This window comes from Nerophis ophidion, linkage group LG07, assembly GCF_033978795.1.
Source record: "Nerophis ophidion isolate RoL-2023_Sa linkage group LG07, RoL_Noph_v1.0, whole genome shotgun sequence".
NCBI lineage: Eukaryota > Metazoa > Chordata > Actinopteri > Syngnathiformes > Syngnathidae > Nerophis > Nerophis ophidion.
In genome coordinates this window covers 38,463,711-38,480,158 of record NC_084617.1, presented here as the reverse complement: position 1 = coordinate 38,480,158, position 16,448 = coordinate 38,463,711, and the positions used below count along the sequence as shown (strand labels likewise).

Sequence of the window (16,448 nt, the reverse complement as noted above, 5' to 3'; positions counted from 1 at the left end):
GCGTCTGCCTCACAATAAGAAGGTCCTGAGTAGTCCTGAGTTCAATCCCGGGCTCGGGATCTTTCTCTGTGGAGTTTGCATGTTCTCCCCGTGACTGCGTGGGTTCCCGACGGGAACTTCGACTTCCTCCCACCGCCAAAGACATGCACTTGGGGATAGGTTGATTGGCCCTAGTGTGTGAATGTGAGTGTGTATGTTGTCTGTCGATATGTGTTGGCCCTGTGATGAGGTGGAGACTTGTCCAGGGTGTACTCCGCCTTCCGCCTGATTGTAGCTGAGATAGGCTCCAGCGCTTCTCGCGACCCCGAAGGGAATAAGCGGTAGAAAATTGATGGATATTCAATGTAGATATTAGAATTGAAATTCAAACATGTATGATTACATTTAATTATTTAATCACTTAATTAATTAATTATAGATTTAATAGTTTAATGATATATTTAATATACAATGATGCATTAAAAGTGAGTAACTGTTTTTTTTTATTTTTATCCCATTTGGACCTTGTCTGTGTTTAATTAAATAATTTTGTTAGAGTCAGATGTCAAAGACAATCCATTTTATATTTTTGCTTTATTTTACCATTTTTTGTTAAAGTTTTTATGTTTATTTTAGTCCTAAAACTCACTCAAACTAATAGTTTGTGTCAGATGTTTACGTTGCATGATCATAACGAGGCGCCTGAAGACAGCAAGTAGGGGCGTAAATCTTTTTTTGACAGAAGTAGCAAAGGCCTCTATTACTGTATCCGGAAAATTGGATGGTAATATTAGTAGTAAGACCTTCAGGTTCTTTTGTTTTGCCCCAAATGGCTTGTTGTTGGAAGCTAACATTAGAACTTGGTGCTGCTGTTGCTTCATGCAAATGGCTCCAAGAAGGTGCGGGTGGGGTGCATCGATATCATTGATATTGATCTATAATCGATCATCATGGTATGTTTTTAATGCCCTTTTCTGTGTGCAGAACTCCTCCACTTACTGGGAGGGGAAGGCAGACATGGAGACCCTCCAGAGGATTTACGGTATTTCCTTCCCGGACCCCAAAATGCTGAAAGAGTGGGAGAAGTTTCAGGAAGAGGCCAAGAACAGAGATCATCGCAAACTAGGCCGGGTATGAGCCCAAAAAGGCAGTAAATTCACAAACCACGTCAAGTTTTTTCTAAAAGTTACTCTTGATACACGTGACCTGACTTCAGCAATCAGGACCACTTTAGAAGGCTTGGTTTCTAAACTGTCAGCAGCTGTAATGATTCTCACCTAAGTTGTGGAAAAGTAAGCTTTTAGAAAGAATATTGTCAGACAAATCCTCATTTCAGTGCGTGATGAGTCCGACTGTTAAAAAATAAAACTGGTTTGACCTAAAAGTCTTATCCACAGGAGCAGGACCTGTTCTTTTTCCATGACCTGAGCCCAGGGAGCTGCTTCTTCCTGCCGAGAGGCACCTTCATCTACAACACCCTGATTGAGTTCATCAGAGTAAGTCAATATAATAATTGCTCTAGTTTCCTGCTTCAATTAGAAGAAATGAGAGAATGTTGGAAGCAAGGCCACACAAAGAGGGAATTGTACTTTGAGGTATAGCACTTTCAAACACAAGTACTTTTTTGTGTTAAATGTTGCTTGAAATGACATGTTCAGCAATGTTAAATATGAGCTATACTAATGACGTCGATAGTAAACTGCAGTTTGCACCGCATCCTACTGAGAGTTGTTTCGAAAATAGTGAGTGTATGGGCTGGGCGATACAATGATATTGCTATATGTGTAGCAATTAGGGTTATACGATATACCAATACTAGTATAGTATTGCGGTACTAATGAATCAAAAACGATACTATACTCTGAACACTACCGGTTCGTCATAGGTTTTTCATGACGGCGCGTTGTCATTTCGTGACATTCCTGGTTTTATGAGCACAGGAGAATGCTCAGCAGTGCGCACACGAGTACTTATAAGTAGACACTGTGTGGACAGAAAAGGAAGAATGGACGCATTTTGGCTTAAAAAACTAACGCTAAAGGTGAAACTATAACACTGAAATGCTCTCATGAAGAGGTGCTTTAAGACATGGCTAGCTAGCTAGCGGCTAACATCCATCCACAGTCTGCAGTATTTTTGCTACTTTTAAATCACTAATCCTGGCCTCCATGGCGACAAATAAAGTAATTTTCTAACAAGTATCATCCCTGCAGGACGAAGAATAGCTAAACATGCTTCACTACACACCCTAGGAGGGCACAATAGCTCCCCGGCGACACAATGTAAACAAATGCCATGGGTGGATAAACACCTGACATCCACTGTAATGATACCAAGCACAAACTATGATCCATCGATATTTTTTTATCGTCACAAAATAAAAAGATATATACAAACCCCATTTCCATATGAGTTGGGAAATTGTGTTAGATGTAAATGTAAACTGAATACAATGATTTGCAAATCCTTTTCAACCCATATTCAGTTGAATATGCTACAAAGACAACATATTTGATGTTCATTTTTTTTTTGGCAAATAATCATTAACTTTAGAATATGATGCCAGCAACACAAGACAAAGAAGTTGGGAAAGGTGGCAATAAATACTGTTAAAGTTGAGGAATTCTCATCAAACACTTATTTGGAACATCCCACAGGTGTGCAGGCTAATTGGGAACAGGTGGGTCCCATGATTGGGTATAAAAACAGCTTCCCAAAAAATGTTCAATCTTTCACAAGAAGGGATGGGGCGAGGTACACCCCTTTGTCCTCTGCTCCTTTTCGAACATGTTGAAAAGAGAAACTGGAAATTGTGATGTGTCATGTATGCTTTTATGTTCGAAATAAACTCAAACTCAACTCAATGTAAAGTATCAAATAAACTAAGAATAAGTGATTATTAGATTTTAACAGAAGTGTAGATAGAACATGTTAAAACTGAAAATAAGCAGATATTACCAGTAAATGAACAAGTCGATTAATAATCAGTTTTTACAGCCTGCTCTTTATCATTTTGACAAAATATTAGAATGATAAATGACAAATGTTACTGCATACGTTAGTAGACTAACTTGGGGTTTTTGTTTGTTTACTTACTACTATAAGACAAATTGTCTTGTATGTTCACTATTTTATTTAAGGACACAATTGTTCTTCAATTGCAATAAGAAACATATGTTCAATGTACCCTAAGATTTGTTGTTAAAATAAAGCCAATAATGACATTTTTTTTGTGGTCCTCTTTATTTAGAATAGCATCAAAGTATCGAAATACATTTTGGTACCGAGACAACCTTAGTAGCAATACATACGTAATCAAAATCCATTTAAAAAATGGTGAATAATTGTTTTATTTATTTTTGTTCCATTGAAAATGTGAGCTTTTGAGACTTGTGGTCAGTTCGAAATATGGACAGAAAATAAAAATAGTATTTAAAATGCTGCTAGAATCAAAGGACAACGAGAAACTGAATCCAACCCACAAACTTGATATCCATTTAATGAATATTAAATTGCTACCTCGTATCGGTGACGTCATCAGAACTTGGTCGTACAATGGTTCACGCATCCACCTTTTATTCCACAAGACATTGGTTCGATTCTGGCAACGTCAGTTCTCAAATGTGTTGGTCCCTGTAAACATTACATTTACTAAAGTAAAGCATTCTGTATTTATTCTTTGTGACCAGCTACCAGAAATCAGTAGCTGGATGATACATTAGTTTTGTCCCCAAAAAAAAAGAATCGCCTAACACCAAAAAAAACAAAAATGAACTCCTCTGTTCTGTACGTCATTGTCCAAATTACATTATATTGTCATCTTCCTCTCCAGGCCATTTTCTCAAGGTGACAGAAAACATTATACAACATACAAACACACAATACATGCAATACATGTATAACACAAAAAAAACATATGTTTTTTCACTTACGTTGATTTACCTAGGTAAACTGTTTTGTGATTCATTGACATTTTTAAGAGCCGTTATAGACGCAGCATTTCAATGCGTCACATATGATGTTGTTAAAATGCATCTCTTTGTAATTATACATTTCACCAGCAGGCGGAGTCTTGTGCCAAAAAATTCTCTAACCAATTGGCTCAAAAGGTTCATGAGGCTTCATATGAACATCACTACTAATTTACATTGCATTTGCTATAGACAAGCTACTATTAGCATTAGCTATTTCACGTCAGTGGTCCCCAACCTTTTTGTATCCGCGAACCGGTCAACGCTTAATAATTTGTCCCACGGCCCGGGGTGGGGGAATCCTTTTTTTTTTTCCTTTGTCATGAAAAAGGGACGTTTTTGTCATGAAAAAGAGAGCTTTTTGTGGTCGGTGCACTAATTGTAAGTGTATATTGTGTTTTTTATGTTGATTTATGTGGTTGGGGACCACTGTTTTACGTGGCAATTTTAACACCTCCAAATTTGGTAAAGGAAATTACAACTAAGATTGTTTCACTCAAAGAGTTGGTGTGTACTAAGCACAATACTTACAGTATAAACACTTTGTAGGGCGCAACATAACACATTCATCGTAATGGAAAGAGCTACTTCCTAGTTAGACAACTTACTGTAGATAGGCTATTAAGTAATGCCATGGAATGTCTTTGAACTGCAACGGCTTTGAGACTCAAATGCACTGTAGTCAGAAACAAGATATAACAACTGGACAGCACAGTTATCATAATCACCTCATTTTTAAATGTTACATTACATTTTTTTTATCATCAAATACCATTAATATTTATTAACACACACAAAAGTACCAACAATGGGTACCGCTGAGTACTTGTATCGATTCCCAGGTACAGGAATTGGTACCGTATCGGTTCAAATGTGAACAATACCCATCCCTAATATTCGATTTGGATGGCTGTTAGTTGTTGGGCGGCTCTCCCTCTATTGGAGAATCTCCAGAGAAAGCTTATAAGCTCTTCTTAATGAGGTGAAGTTAAGAAGCTTCATTGTTGTCTCTGGCAGAGTGAGTACAGGAGAAGGGGCTTCCAGGAGGTGGTGACACCCAACATCTACAACAGTAAGCTGTGGCAGACCTCCGGTCACTGGCAGCACTACAGTGAGAACATGTTCTCCTTTGAGGTGGAGAAGGAGACCTTTGCCCTCAAACCCATGAACTGTCCTGGCCACTGGTGAGGTCTCGTCTTCCCTCACATCCTTTTACTTGTGTACATCAATGTTTGATGGCAAAGTAACAGGCTCATTTTTTTATTTCTGCATGGGGTTTCAGTCTGATGTTTGATCACCGGCCACGTTCCTGGAGAGAGCTGCCTCTTCGCATGGCCGACTTTGGCGTCCTGCACAGGAACGAGCTGTCTGGAGCCCTTACTGGCCTGACCCGCGTGCGCCGCTTCCAGCAGGATGATGCTCATATCTTCTGCTCCATGGAGCAGGTGAGGTCCTTTCTGCTATCTTTTACTTACTTGTATGCAAAGGTGGGTAAAGGAAGAGTTAAAAAAAGGAGTAAAATTACTTCTGAGTAGGGTTGTACAGTATCCGGTACTAGTATAGTATCGCGGTAGTAATTAATCAAAAACAGTACTATACTCTGTTTGAAAAGTACCGGTTCGCCACGTTTTTTACATGTATGACGGTGCGTCGTCACGTCATGGTTTTACGAGCAGAGGACCATGTTTGGCCGTGCACAATCACAGTGTACTTACAAGCAGACAGTGTGTAGACAGAAAAGGGAGAACAGACGCATTTCTGGCTTAAAAACTAACGATAAAGATGACGTTATAACACTGAAACGCCCTCAGGAAGAGGTGCTTTAAGACATGGCTAGCTAGCTAGCAGCTAGTGTCCATCCGCAATCGGCAGTGTTTTAGCTTCTTCTAAATCACTAACCCTGGCCTCCATGGCGACAAATAAAGTACGTTTCTTACAAGTATCATCCCTGCAGGACGAGAAATAGCTAAACATGCTTCACTATACACCATAGGAGGATACAATAGTTCACCGGCGTCACTGCTAACTAAAGCTAGCGCGCCTGAATGTAAACAAATGCCATGGGTGGATCTGACAACCACTGTAATGATACAAAGTACTAGAGCGTATTTAGTCGATACTACTATGATTACGGGCTTCACGGTGGAAGAGGGGTTAGTGCGTCTGCCTCACAATACGAAGGTCCTGAGTAGTCAGGGTTCAATCCCGGGTTCGGGATCTTTCTGTGTGGAGTTTGCATGTCCTCCCCGTGAATGCGTGGGTTCCCTCCGGGTACTCCGGCTTCCTCCCACTTCCAAAGACATGCACTTGGGGATAGGTCGATTGGCAACACTAAATTGGCCCAAGTGTGTGAATGTTGTCTGTCTATCTGTGTTGGCCCTGCAATGAGGGGGCGACTTGTCCAAGGTGTACACCGCCTTACGCCCGATTGTAGATGAGATAGGCGCCAGCGCCCCCCGCGACCCAAAAGGGAATAAGTGGTAAGAAATGGATGGATGGATGGATACTATGATTACATCAATATTTTCTATCATCACACCATATTGTTTCTTTAAAAAAAAAAAATTCTGATTATATTTATAACCTCAAGAAATATGTTCCTGAACCAGGGTTCGTACGGGTGCTTAGGAACCTTGAAAATGCTTGGAATTTAATGTTGTGTTTTCAACGTTTGAAAAACGCTTGAGTTTTGGGTGACGTGCTTGGAAATGTTCATCATATTCTCGGCAGTCTGACTCATTAGGCTAATTATGAAATGGAAAAAAATAAAATAAGTTTCCTTAAAAATGAATGTAGCGGCGAACAGCTCTCTCGTCAGCTGATGCGCGAGCTCGCAACTGCAACGGCCTGGCAACCAGCCAAACCCCACTTAATTAAAATTGTATTTTATTGTAGAGCATATTCGCACCCCTATTCGCCATTGGCGACTCCAGGTATGGTATGAAATTTGGCATTAGTTCGGTTTATATGATCAGAGCCAATCTATTTACGGTCACACACAGATATAGCGCACTCCCGTCTCATCTGCCGATGCGCGAACCCGTTAATTAGTCAGCTGTGTCAAATTAAGCACAAAAAAGACTCCACCGCAGCACAGAGCGGAAAAAAGTTTAGTTCATTACAGAAAACCCAGAGTTGTGCGAAGAGTGTACCAAAAGTTGAACTGGCAGCCGGTAAGATCGCGCTTTGTATTTCTTTGTGGGTGCGAGGAACCTGTTGTGCTGGTGAGATGTGGGTGGGGTTGCGCATGTAGCGTGCTTAGTCTGGAGGTTAAATACTCAGTGTTTTGTGTAACTCTTGGCTGGTAAGGGAGGGTTGATGTATATTCTTTGCATGGTCTGATAAATGTTGTAGAAGTTTCCTTCATTAGGAGGGTGAAGTCGCCCAATTTAAAGTGTGGGATTTAACTGTGCTGGATCATTGGCTGCTAGTGAGGGCGTAGGATAAAGTAAATAATAAACAATAAAGTGTGGGATTTAACCCTGCAGGATCAGTGGCTGCTAGTGAGAGCGTAGGATAAACGGGGCATTTCTCTACCAGTAGACAGAGGTTAAGATTGAGTGTTTCACTGCTATATTAATAATACATTATACTGGATATGGATTTTAGGGGGTATCTAAAACAGGGGAAATAGGTGGTTAATTGGTTAGGTATTTATGTATTTGTGTATTGGGTTTTCTGCTGCATTAATCTATTGTGTTTCTGGGGTTAAATGTATTTTATATATACCTTGGTGCATGTACATTGAGACAACTTATTTAAAATCTGCTTAAACTTAAAGAGAAAAAAATAGTCAACTTTATTTCACTTGTTTAATGGTTAAGGGTTTGATAGCCTTATTAATAATTGTAAATTATTTTGGGATTGATAATTGTTCGATGTTTTACAACCTGTTAATCTTGTGGTGTTTTGTCTTTCACGGTTTTTCACCTAAAAAGACTGCTAAAAAAGACTGGACTAAAAAAAAGACTAAAAAGAAAAAAGAAGCTGTTTCTTCCTTTGGATAGACTTTTGCAAACTAAAGGAAAAATAAAAGGAAATAACAACCGTGTGGTCTTTTGAGTGAAATCCAGAATCCACATTCAGCATTGGTACACCCTTTTCAAGTGTGGGATAAGCACAGCATAGAAGCAAAACACTTGACGATGAAAGCTACACGCTTGATCTTAAAATATGTTCCTTTAATTTATTATCCTTATATTAATATGGAATAGTTTTGTTAAGAAATGAGTGAAATTGCCATTTTGAGGGTGCATGTATTTATCAATCAATCAATGTTTATTTATATAGCCCTAAATCACAAATGTCTCAAAGGACTGCACAAACCACTACGAACTTACCGCAACATGTTTTCTGTATTTGGAAGTAGAATTCTTGTGGGCTTAAATGTCGACTGACACACGATATCGATGTTCTTTTTCCTAGTTTGTAAGTAGGCTAGGCAAGTTTTATTTATAGAGCACAATACCTACACAAGGCAATTTGAAGTGCAAACTAAATAAAATCATGATACAACTATTATATTTCAAATTAAAATCAGAGAGTGTAGATAAAACACTTTCAGTTAGAAAAAATGGCATTGTTGGCTTTATTTTAACAACAAATCTTAGGGTACATTAAACATATGTTCATTATTGCAATGTTGTCCTTAAATAAAATGGTGAACATACTAGACTACTTATCTTTTAGTAGTAAGTAAACAAACAGAGGCTCGTAATTAGTCTGCTGACGTATGTATACCAACATATTGTGTCATTTACCATTCTATTATTTTGTCAACATTATGAGGGAATAACATTAAAAATGGATTATAATCCATGTGTTAATTAACTGTTAACGTCTGTTTACTTTCTCTTTTAACATGTTCTATCTACACTTCTTTTAGAATGTAATAATCACTTATTTTTCTGTTGTTTGATACTTCTCATTAATTTTGGGTGATACCGCAAATCTAGGTATTGATCCGATACCAAGTAGTTACAGGATCATAAATTTGTCATATTCAAAGTCCTCATGTGTCCAGGAACATATTTCCTGAGTTTATAAACATCCATATATCCATTTTCTATTGCTTGTCCCTTTTGGGGTTGTGGGGGGTTGCTGGAGCCTACCTCAGCTGCATTCAGGTGGAAGGCGGTTTACACCCTGGACAAGTCGCCACTTCATCGCAGAGTTTATAAACATATGAATTTTAAAAAGGAATATACATAGATTTTTTGACGATAAAAAATATTGATCTAATCAAGTAGTATCAACCTTCTACTTGATATCATTACAGTGGATGTCAGGTGTAGATCCACTCATAGCATTTGTTTACATTTTGAAGCTGGTGAACTATTGTATCCTCCTAGGGCAGGGGTGCCTACACTTTTTCTGCAAGCGAGCTACTTTTCAATTGACCAACTCGAGGGGATCTACCTCATTTATATATATCATTTATATTTATTTATTTATGAAAGAGACATTTTTGTAAACAAGTTAAATGTGTTTAATGATAATACAAGCATGTGTAACACATATAGATGTCTTTCTTTCACGAAGACAAGAATATAAGTTGGTGTATTACCTGATTCTGATGACTTGCATTGATTGGAATCAGACAGTAATGATGATAACGCCCACATTTTCAAATGGAGGAGAAAAAAAGTTGTCCTTTCTGTACAATACCACATGAAAGTGGTTGTTTTTTGGCATCTAATTCATCCAGCTTCCATACACTTTACAAGAAAAACATTGGCGGCAAATTCCGTAGCTTGCTTGATTGACATTCACGGCACCCGAGGGTCTTGTGAGATGACGCTGGCTGCTGCCAGTTCATTATTATGAAAAAATGACAGAGAGGAAGGCGAGAAACACTTTTTATTTCAACAGACTTTCGTGCCGTGCCTTCCGTCAAAACTCTAAAGGCCGACTGCACATTTCCTATCTTCACAATAAAAGCCCTGCTTCATGCTGACTGCGCTAACAAAATAAAAGTCTCGGAAAGCTGGCGTGCACAATTGATGTGCACGCCAGCTTACTGAGGGATCGCTTGTGCACGCCAGTTTTCCGAGACTCTGTATTTAGTTTAGAGTCTGTTGAAATAAAAAGTGTATCTCGCCTTCCTCTCGGTCATATTTTAATAATAATGTTCTTGCAGCAGCCAGCGTCATCTCACAAGACCCTCCGGTACCGTGAATGTCATTTAAGTGACGTCTTGGTGAAGATTGATGATCACTAATTTTTAGGTCTATTTTTTTTAAAAGCCTGGCTCGAGATCGACTGACACACCCCCTGCGGTCGACTGGTAGCTCGCGATCGACGTAATGGGCACCCCTGTCCTAGGGTGTCGTCCTAGTGAAGCATGTTTAGCTATTCATTGTCCTGCAGGGATGATACTTGTGAGAAACATACTTTATTTGTTGTCATTGAGGCCAGGATTAGTGATTTAGAAGTAGCTAAAATACTGCCAATTGCGGATGGAAATTAGCCGCTAACTAGCTAGCCATGTTTTAAAGCACCTCTTCCTGTTGGCGTTTCAGTGTTATAGCTCCATCTTTATCTTTAGTTTTTAAGCCAAAATGCATCCATTCTCCCTTTTCTGTCTACACACTGTTTCTGCTTGTAAGTACTCCTTGTTTGTGCACCGCCAAACATGTTCCTCTGCTCGTAAAACCAGCCGTCGAAAAAAGGGTGGGGCGGGGAACGGTACTTTTTAGAGGCGGTATAGCACCGAATATGATTCAATAGTATCGCGGTACTATAATAGTACCAGTATTCCATACAACCTTTAAAGGTTCACTCAGTTTCTTTCATTTCGCTCGCTAACAGATGCGCATGAAATTGATTTTAGGTGCATTGTATGGATTCAGGATTTTTTTTTTAATTATTATTTACAATTGGGGGACAAAGCCTTGCAGAGGTCTGCATTCCCCAAATATTTTCTTGTGACTAAATTTGACAGGTTTGTTTAAGTAATATTCTGCAATGTGCAAATGTGGTTCTGTTGGAATTGTTGTCGGACTTCAGATTGAGGACGAGATCAAGGGTTGTCTGGACTTCCTGCGCACCGTGTACGCCGTGTTTGGCTTCACTTTCAAGCTAAACCTTTCCACAAGACCGGAGACATTCCTGGGAGACGTTGCTGTCTGGGAGCAAGCAGAAAAGGTAATCAGAACCGCTTCTTTGTTTTTCCCTCGCTTACATTAAAATGTCAAGCGCTGGCGCAAAGTCTCATGGGGAGCAAAGATGCCAGTTGTATGATATTATCAAGATAGAAATTGAAGAGCGGTAAATAGATTGTGGTTGGTGGAAGACAAAGAGCATCTATATTTAAGTCTGTGTGGAAAAGTAAAATGTCCACGCTCTTTTCCAAAGACGTTGATATTTGTCAGCTCAGTGATAGAATAAATATGAAGCAATCGTCCCATGTAAATATACACAGATGCTTCTGAAGACTCCATTTTCTCTTTAAACATTTGCTTGATTATATGCAATATGGTCCATTTCCTCTCAACACAAGCTGCTGTTGCTGGAATGTATATTGTCCTGCAAATAAACTTTATTAATGGCAGCATTATCTTCAGACCAAATTGAGCACAAATGTCATGTATTATATATTGATAATAATGATAACAATTTATTTAAAATGCAATAAACTTAGAATTTACATTACTATATTTTATAGGGGTGTCCAAATTTTTATTTTATTTTCGAATTAATCGCAATTCTTCTTTGCACGATTAAAAAAAAAAAAAAAAAAAAAACCTATTAATATTTAGATTGTTTTTTTTTTTATCTGTCCTGTCCAGCCAAGCAGACAAATCATATTGTTGACGTAGGTCACAGGTGTCAAACTCAAGGCCCAGGGGCCAGATCTGGCCCGTGACATCATTTTATCTGGCCTGCAAACACCTGAAAATGATGTGTCAATTAAGTACTTAATATTTTCTCACTAAATTTAATGTTTGTTTTTTTTCATTTTGACAGAAAAAAAATACAGTATGCACTGCTTGAACTTGCATGCCTTTTAAACGTTAATAGTAAAGTTAAAGTCCCAATGATTGTCACACACACACACACACTAGGTGTGGTGAAATTTGTCCTCTGTATTTTACCCATCCCCTTGTTCACCCCTTGAGAGGTGAGGGTATCAGTGGGCAGCAGCAGTATCCAATATTGCAACAAATATTGCAGTATATTATCATACTTTCCGAACATTTTTTTGTATAAATAAATATACTTAACTTTACAGCAAACTACCTATCAAATTCATAAGAAGGACAATACATTTTACATTGTTCATTACAGCATAATACTGTAAATTGAAAAAAAAAATACCTTTTTTTTTTTTAGTTAAAATTCTGTTTACTGAGCTGCCAATTTTTATCTGTAAAATCTACGGTTGTTGTTTTTAACGGTGTATGGAAAGACGGTACATTTATTTTTATGGTAGAAAAACTGGCAGCTTAGTACCCAGAATAAAAGAATAACTTGTACTGTTTTCCCATTAACAATATCATGGTGTAAAAACCAATGTCAATTTAACACAAACATTCTGCCAACTAAGCTGCCAGCTTATTCCGTAAACCCCCCCCCAAAAAATTATGGTACTATTTTTCCATTTACCGTAAAATGTTGTAAAAAAAAAAAATAATAAAATGGAAAGTTTTTACTGTAAAATCGACAGTCTATTTAGTCTAAAATATATATATATATATATAATTGATAATGAAATCCAGAGGAAAATTCATACATTATTCACTGTTACAAGCGGCCCTCTGATGGCAGCCATAACTGCCATGTGGCCCTCAATGAAAACCATTTTGACATCCCTGATGTAGATTGAATTATATTTATATAGCGCTTTTCTCAAGTGACTCAAAGCGCTTTACATAGTGACACCCAATATCTAAGTTACATTTAAACCAGTGTGGGTGGCACTGGGAGCAGGTGGGTAAAGTGTCTTGCCCAAGGACACAACGGCAGTAACTAGGATGGCACAAGCGGGAATCGAACCTGCAACCCTCAAGTTGCTGACACGGCCACTCTACCAACCGAGCTATGCCGCTCATATCTGCCGTACAGATTGACTTTAGAAAAGAGAAGTGTGAGATATTTCTCTTGTTGACTTATTTGTATTTGACTTTGTTAAATGTTTGGGTAGAATGTTTTGTAAAACAAAACCAATTTTCTTTTAACTAATATAAAAATGTGTCCCAGCTGTTTATTTCTTTTATCGAGGAATGCAGTTCATCATAGAACTGTTATCCGATGTAATTAAAAAGTACTAATCTTCAATTGAGAATCTATTACCGTTTTCAATCAAGAATTGATTCTGAATTGAATCGTTACCCCATAGAATCAAATTGAATCGTGTGGGGCATAAAGTTCCACAGCCCTATTATTTTACCATTGTAATTAGAAGGGCATAAACCTAATCATCCAAAATAAGTAAACAAACAAAAATAAAATAGCGGACACATCTTGAAGTATTTTTTCCCAGGTGTAAAACCTGGGTTAGATGGTTTGTTTTGCTGTCTGTAGTTGTTGCTGTCACTTTCCAACCATATTCGCTTGTTCATCTGTTGATGGTTAATCTTTACCACTTGTTGGAAGTTGAAATCATCCCTTTCGTAATCGTCTTCTTTTCTCCAAATTGTGTGTCTCACTCGGGGGAGTAGTAAGCTTTGTGTCTAAGCTAGCAGCCCTGCTGCCACCAAACGGAGATAAAGATTTAAAAAAAAACACAGAGTGAACTCTTTTTCACCCTGTCTAGAAGTGAGACACAAAGAGAACAAACATACACCAACATAACGTATTGATATCTGCAAAATGATTGAGTTTATTTTCATTTATCATTCAATTAATTGATAATGGGCCCAGGCCTATTTGTGATGTACCGTATATATTGTGTGTACTGTATATAGTGTGTACTATATATATTGGTATGATGTTTAGTAAATGGCCGTCAAGGCTGGCTATCAATAATGATTTTTAGGAGAAGTGTTTGCACTTAGTAATTTACTTTTTTTTTGTCAAATACATTAAATGTAGTAATGTGGGAAGTGGGCATGACAACGCTCGAATTTAACGGCGGCAAGTGCCCTGACCGCCCCGGTCATTTGCCGCGACCACTCTGGTCATTTGCTGTAATGCCCAAAAAATTACCTACATTTAAGGCAAGAACATGCCCTGACGACTTTTTACTTGTTAATGGATGAGGGATGTAACGGTAGATGGTATATGATAATTTGCAATAATTCCTGACGGTTAGTAATACTGTTACATTTTTTAATTACGGAAAAAATGTCATTTATTAATGCATTTTCGGCAAGACGAAATCAGGTGCATGCGCACCTGCGGTGTTTATCTTAATAATAGTGGCAGACCAACGACACCGACTTTGTTGCGGAGATTTTCCCTCGGAGTAGACGGAGCCAAGCGCTTGGTTTGACGTCATTTTCCCCGCTTCCCGCCGCGCGTTTGAGAGTGCACTGCTGTCTTTAGATGGAGACAGGTGTGGACAATATTGTCTTCACTCTAACAGTATACAGCGAAGGAAACAACTATTTGATGTTTTGCAGCAGGCGATGTGTCGTGAACGTTGTCACAACTTGTTTATAAATTCTTTACTTTGTTTATTGGGATGTTCACTCCTTTATTTAACTGCAAACTGTATCATTGTTCAAATAACATCAATACAAGCTCAAATGTTTGGTAATCTCAGAGAAGAACACATCTTGTTTATTAGACTTCCTCTTCATTATCCAAACTGCTTTGTGTTTTATTTTGATATCAGAAAGTAAACACCAGGTTTTTTTTTTACACTAATTGTTTTTCATGTCACTAAATTGTTACTGCAAAAAACAATGTGACACACCATTTTGTTAATGTTTTATTGTGTTAAGTTAATTCCTATATTTTTCTCAAACTCAAAATGGATCTGTCCCATTACAGCACTTACATGTACATATGTACATAACTTTAAAAAAAAAAAAAAACACTCAAACAAAATGTAAAAATAGAAATAGAGGCATTATGTAATGACGAAAAGCTGACAGTTTGATGTTATTAAAGAATTAAAAAAAATATCTATCAATATGTGGATAACGTTTATCTCGAAAGAAAATAATGTTTGCCTTGATGCCCTAAAATATCAGCCCTTTTTCAAGGCAATACTTGCCTTGACCTTGAAAAGTTAAAATTTGAGGCTTATATATGTATATATATATATATATATATATATATATATATATTTATGTATGTATGTATGTATGTATGTATGTATGTATGTATGTATGTATGTATGTATGTATGTATGTATGTATGTATGTATATATATATATATATATATATATATATACTTTTCTCTTTTTTTTCTTTAAAAACATTTCTCTGTCATCTGTTCTTTTGTGACCTCCCATTAAGAAGGGCAAAACAAGACAGTGAAAAGTCGAATAATAATAATAGTAATAAGGTCAATAATAAAAAAAACTCTATGATTTCTTCATAACAAAAGCAGATGGCGGGTTTGGGTGCGTGCACGTTTAACAAATAATTTCTTACGGAATCTCAATTTTAATTGTAAGAAAAAAAAAATGCGCAGAATTGTTAGGTCCCAATAATGTTGATACTAATTAGTAAGGAGTGCACCGACACAACCTTTTCACTTCCAATACAATACCAGCCTTGAGTCTTGGCCTATAATAATCAGAAATTATATTATACATACATACTTTGCTTACAGGACTCAGTAGGTAATTAAAACACCAACCTCGTGACAGACTTCTGCTGTCTTTGAATTTAAGTTGTCATTTGTTTTGGTAACACCTTGTGGCAACATGATTCATGACACAGTAAATTAAATGATGCCGACACATTTGTTACTGGATACTTTTTAATACGCTTGTGATTTGGAGAGTTTGTGTATGTATGTAATATGCAACTATAATTAGTTCATGTTTTAGACTGTAGTAGTGTTCAATTATTATTACGTATTACTAGCTTGTGTAGTATTGTCTGCTTAGCTGTAATGTACCCGCTTAGCTTCCATAGCCTATAGCCCAGGTGTGTCCAAACTTTTTCCACCTAGGGCCATACAATGAAAAGTCAATGTTTTTGGTGGTCATTTTGATATTTTGTTAAATAGATGCGGAAAACAGACATGACATGCTAGAATACATAACTTAATGTCATCTTTGTGTTGTAGTGTACTTTTAGTTATTTCAGTGGTGTCCAAAGTGTGGACAGGGGGCCATTTGTGGACAGCAGCTTGTTTTTTTTGGGCCGCAACACATTGTCGGTAAAAAAGAAAAATGATCAAAAAGATGAAATGGAATTAAAAAAAACCCTGAAATTTTAATACTAGTAATAATACAATTTGTCACTTTAAGACAAAGCTGGCACTAAGTTTTAAAGTATAATGTTTGTTTGTTGCATTTTTATAAATATCCCCCACATACTTAGACTTTTCACATTTTGCATCGACTTTTTAGCATTTTTCTGACAATTTGTGTT

General features: G+C 37.5%; 1 protein-coding gene across 1 annotated transcript in view; it reads left to right on the top strand.

Moving 5' to 3' along the window:
- The window catches only part of tars1 (threonyl-tRNA synthetase 1), a 39,865-nt gene that overhangs the window by 17,893 nt on the left and 5,524 nt on the right, over positions 1-16,448 (top strand). Inside the window, exons 9-13 of the mRNA XM_061906129.1 lie at positions 964-1,110; positions 1,377-1,475; positions 4,968-5,134; positions 5,233-5,395; positions 10,959-11,096. Of these exons, the coding sequence (XP_061762113.1) occupies positions 964-1,110; positions 1,377-1,475; positions 4,968-5,134; positions 5,233-5,395; positions 10,959-11,096 (714 nt within the window). The remainder of the gene's footprint in view (positions 1-963; positions 1,111-1,376; positions 1,476-4,967; positions 5,135-5,232; positions 5,396-10,958; positions 11,097-16,448) is intronic.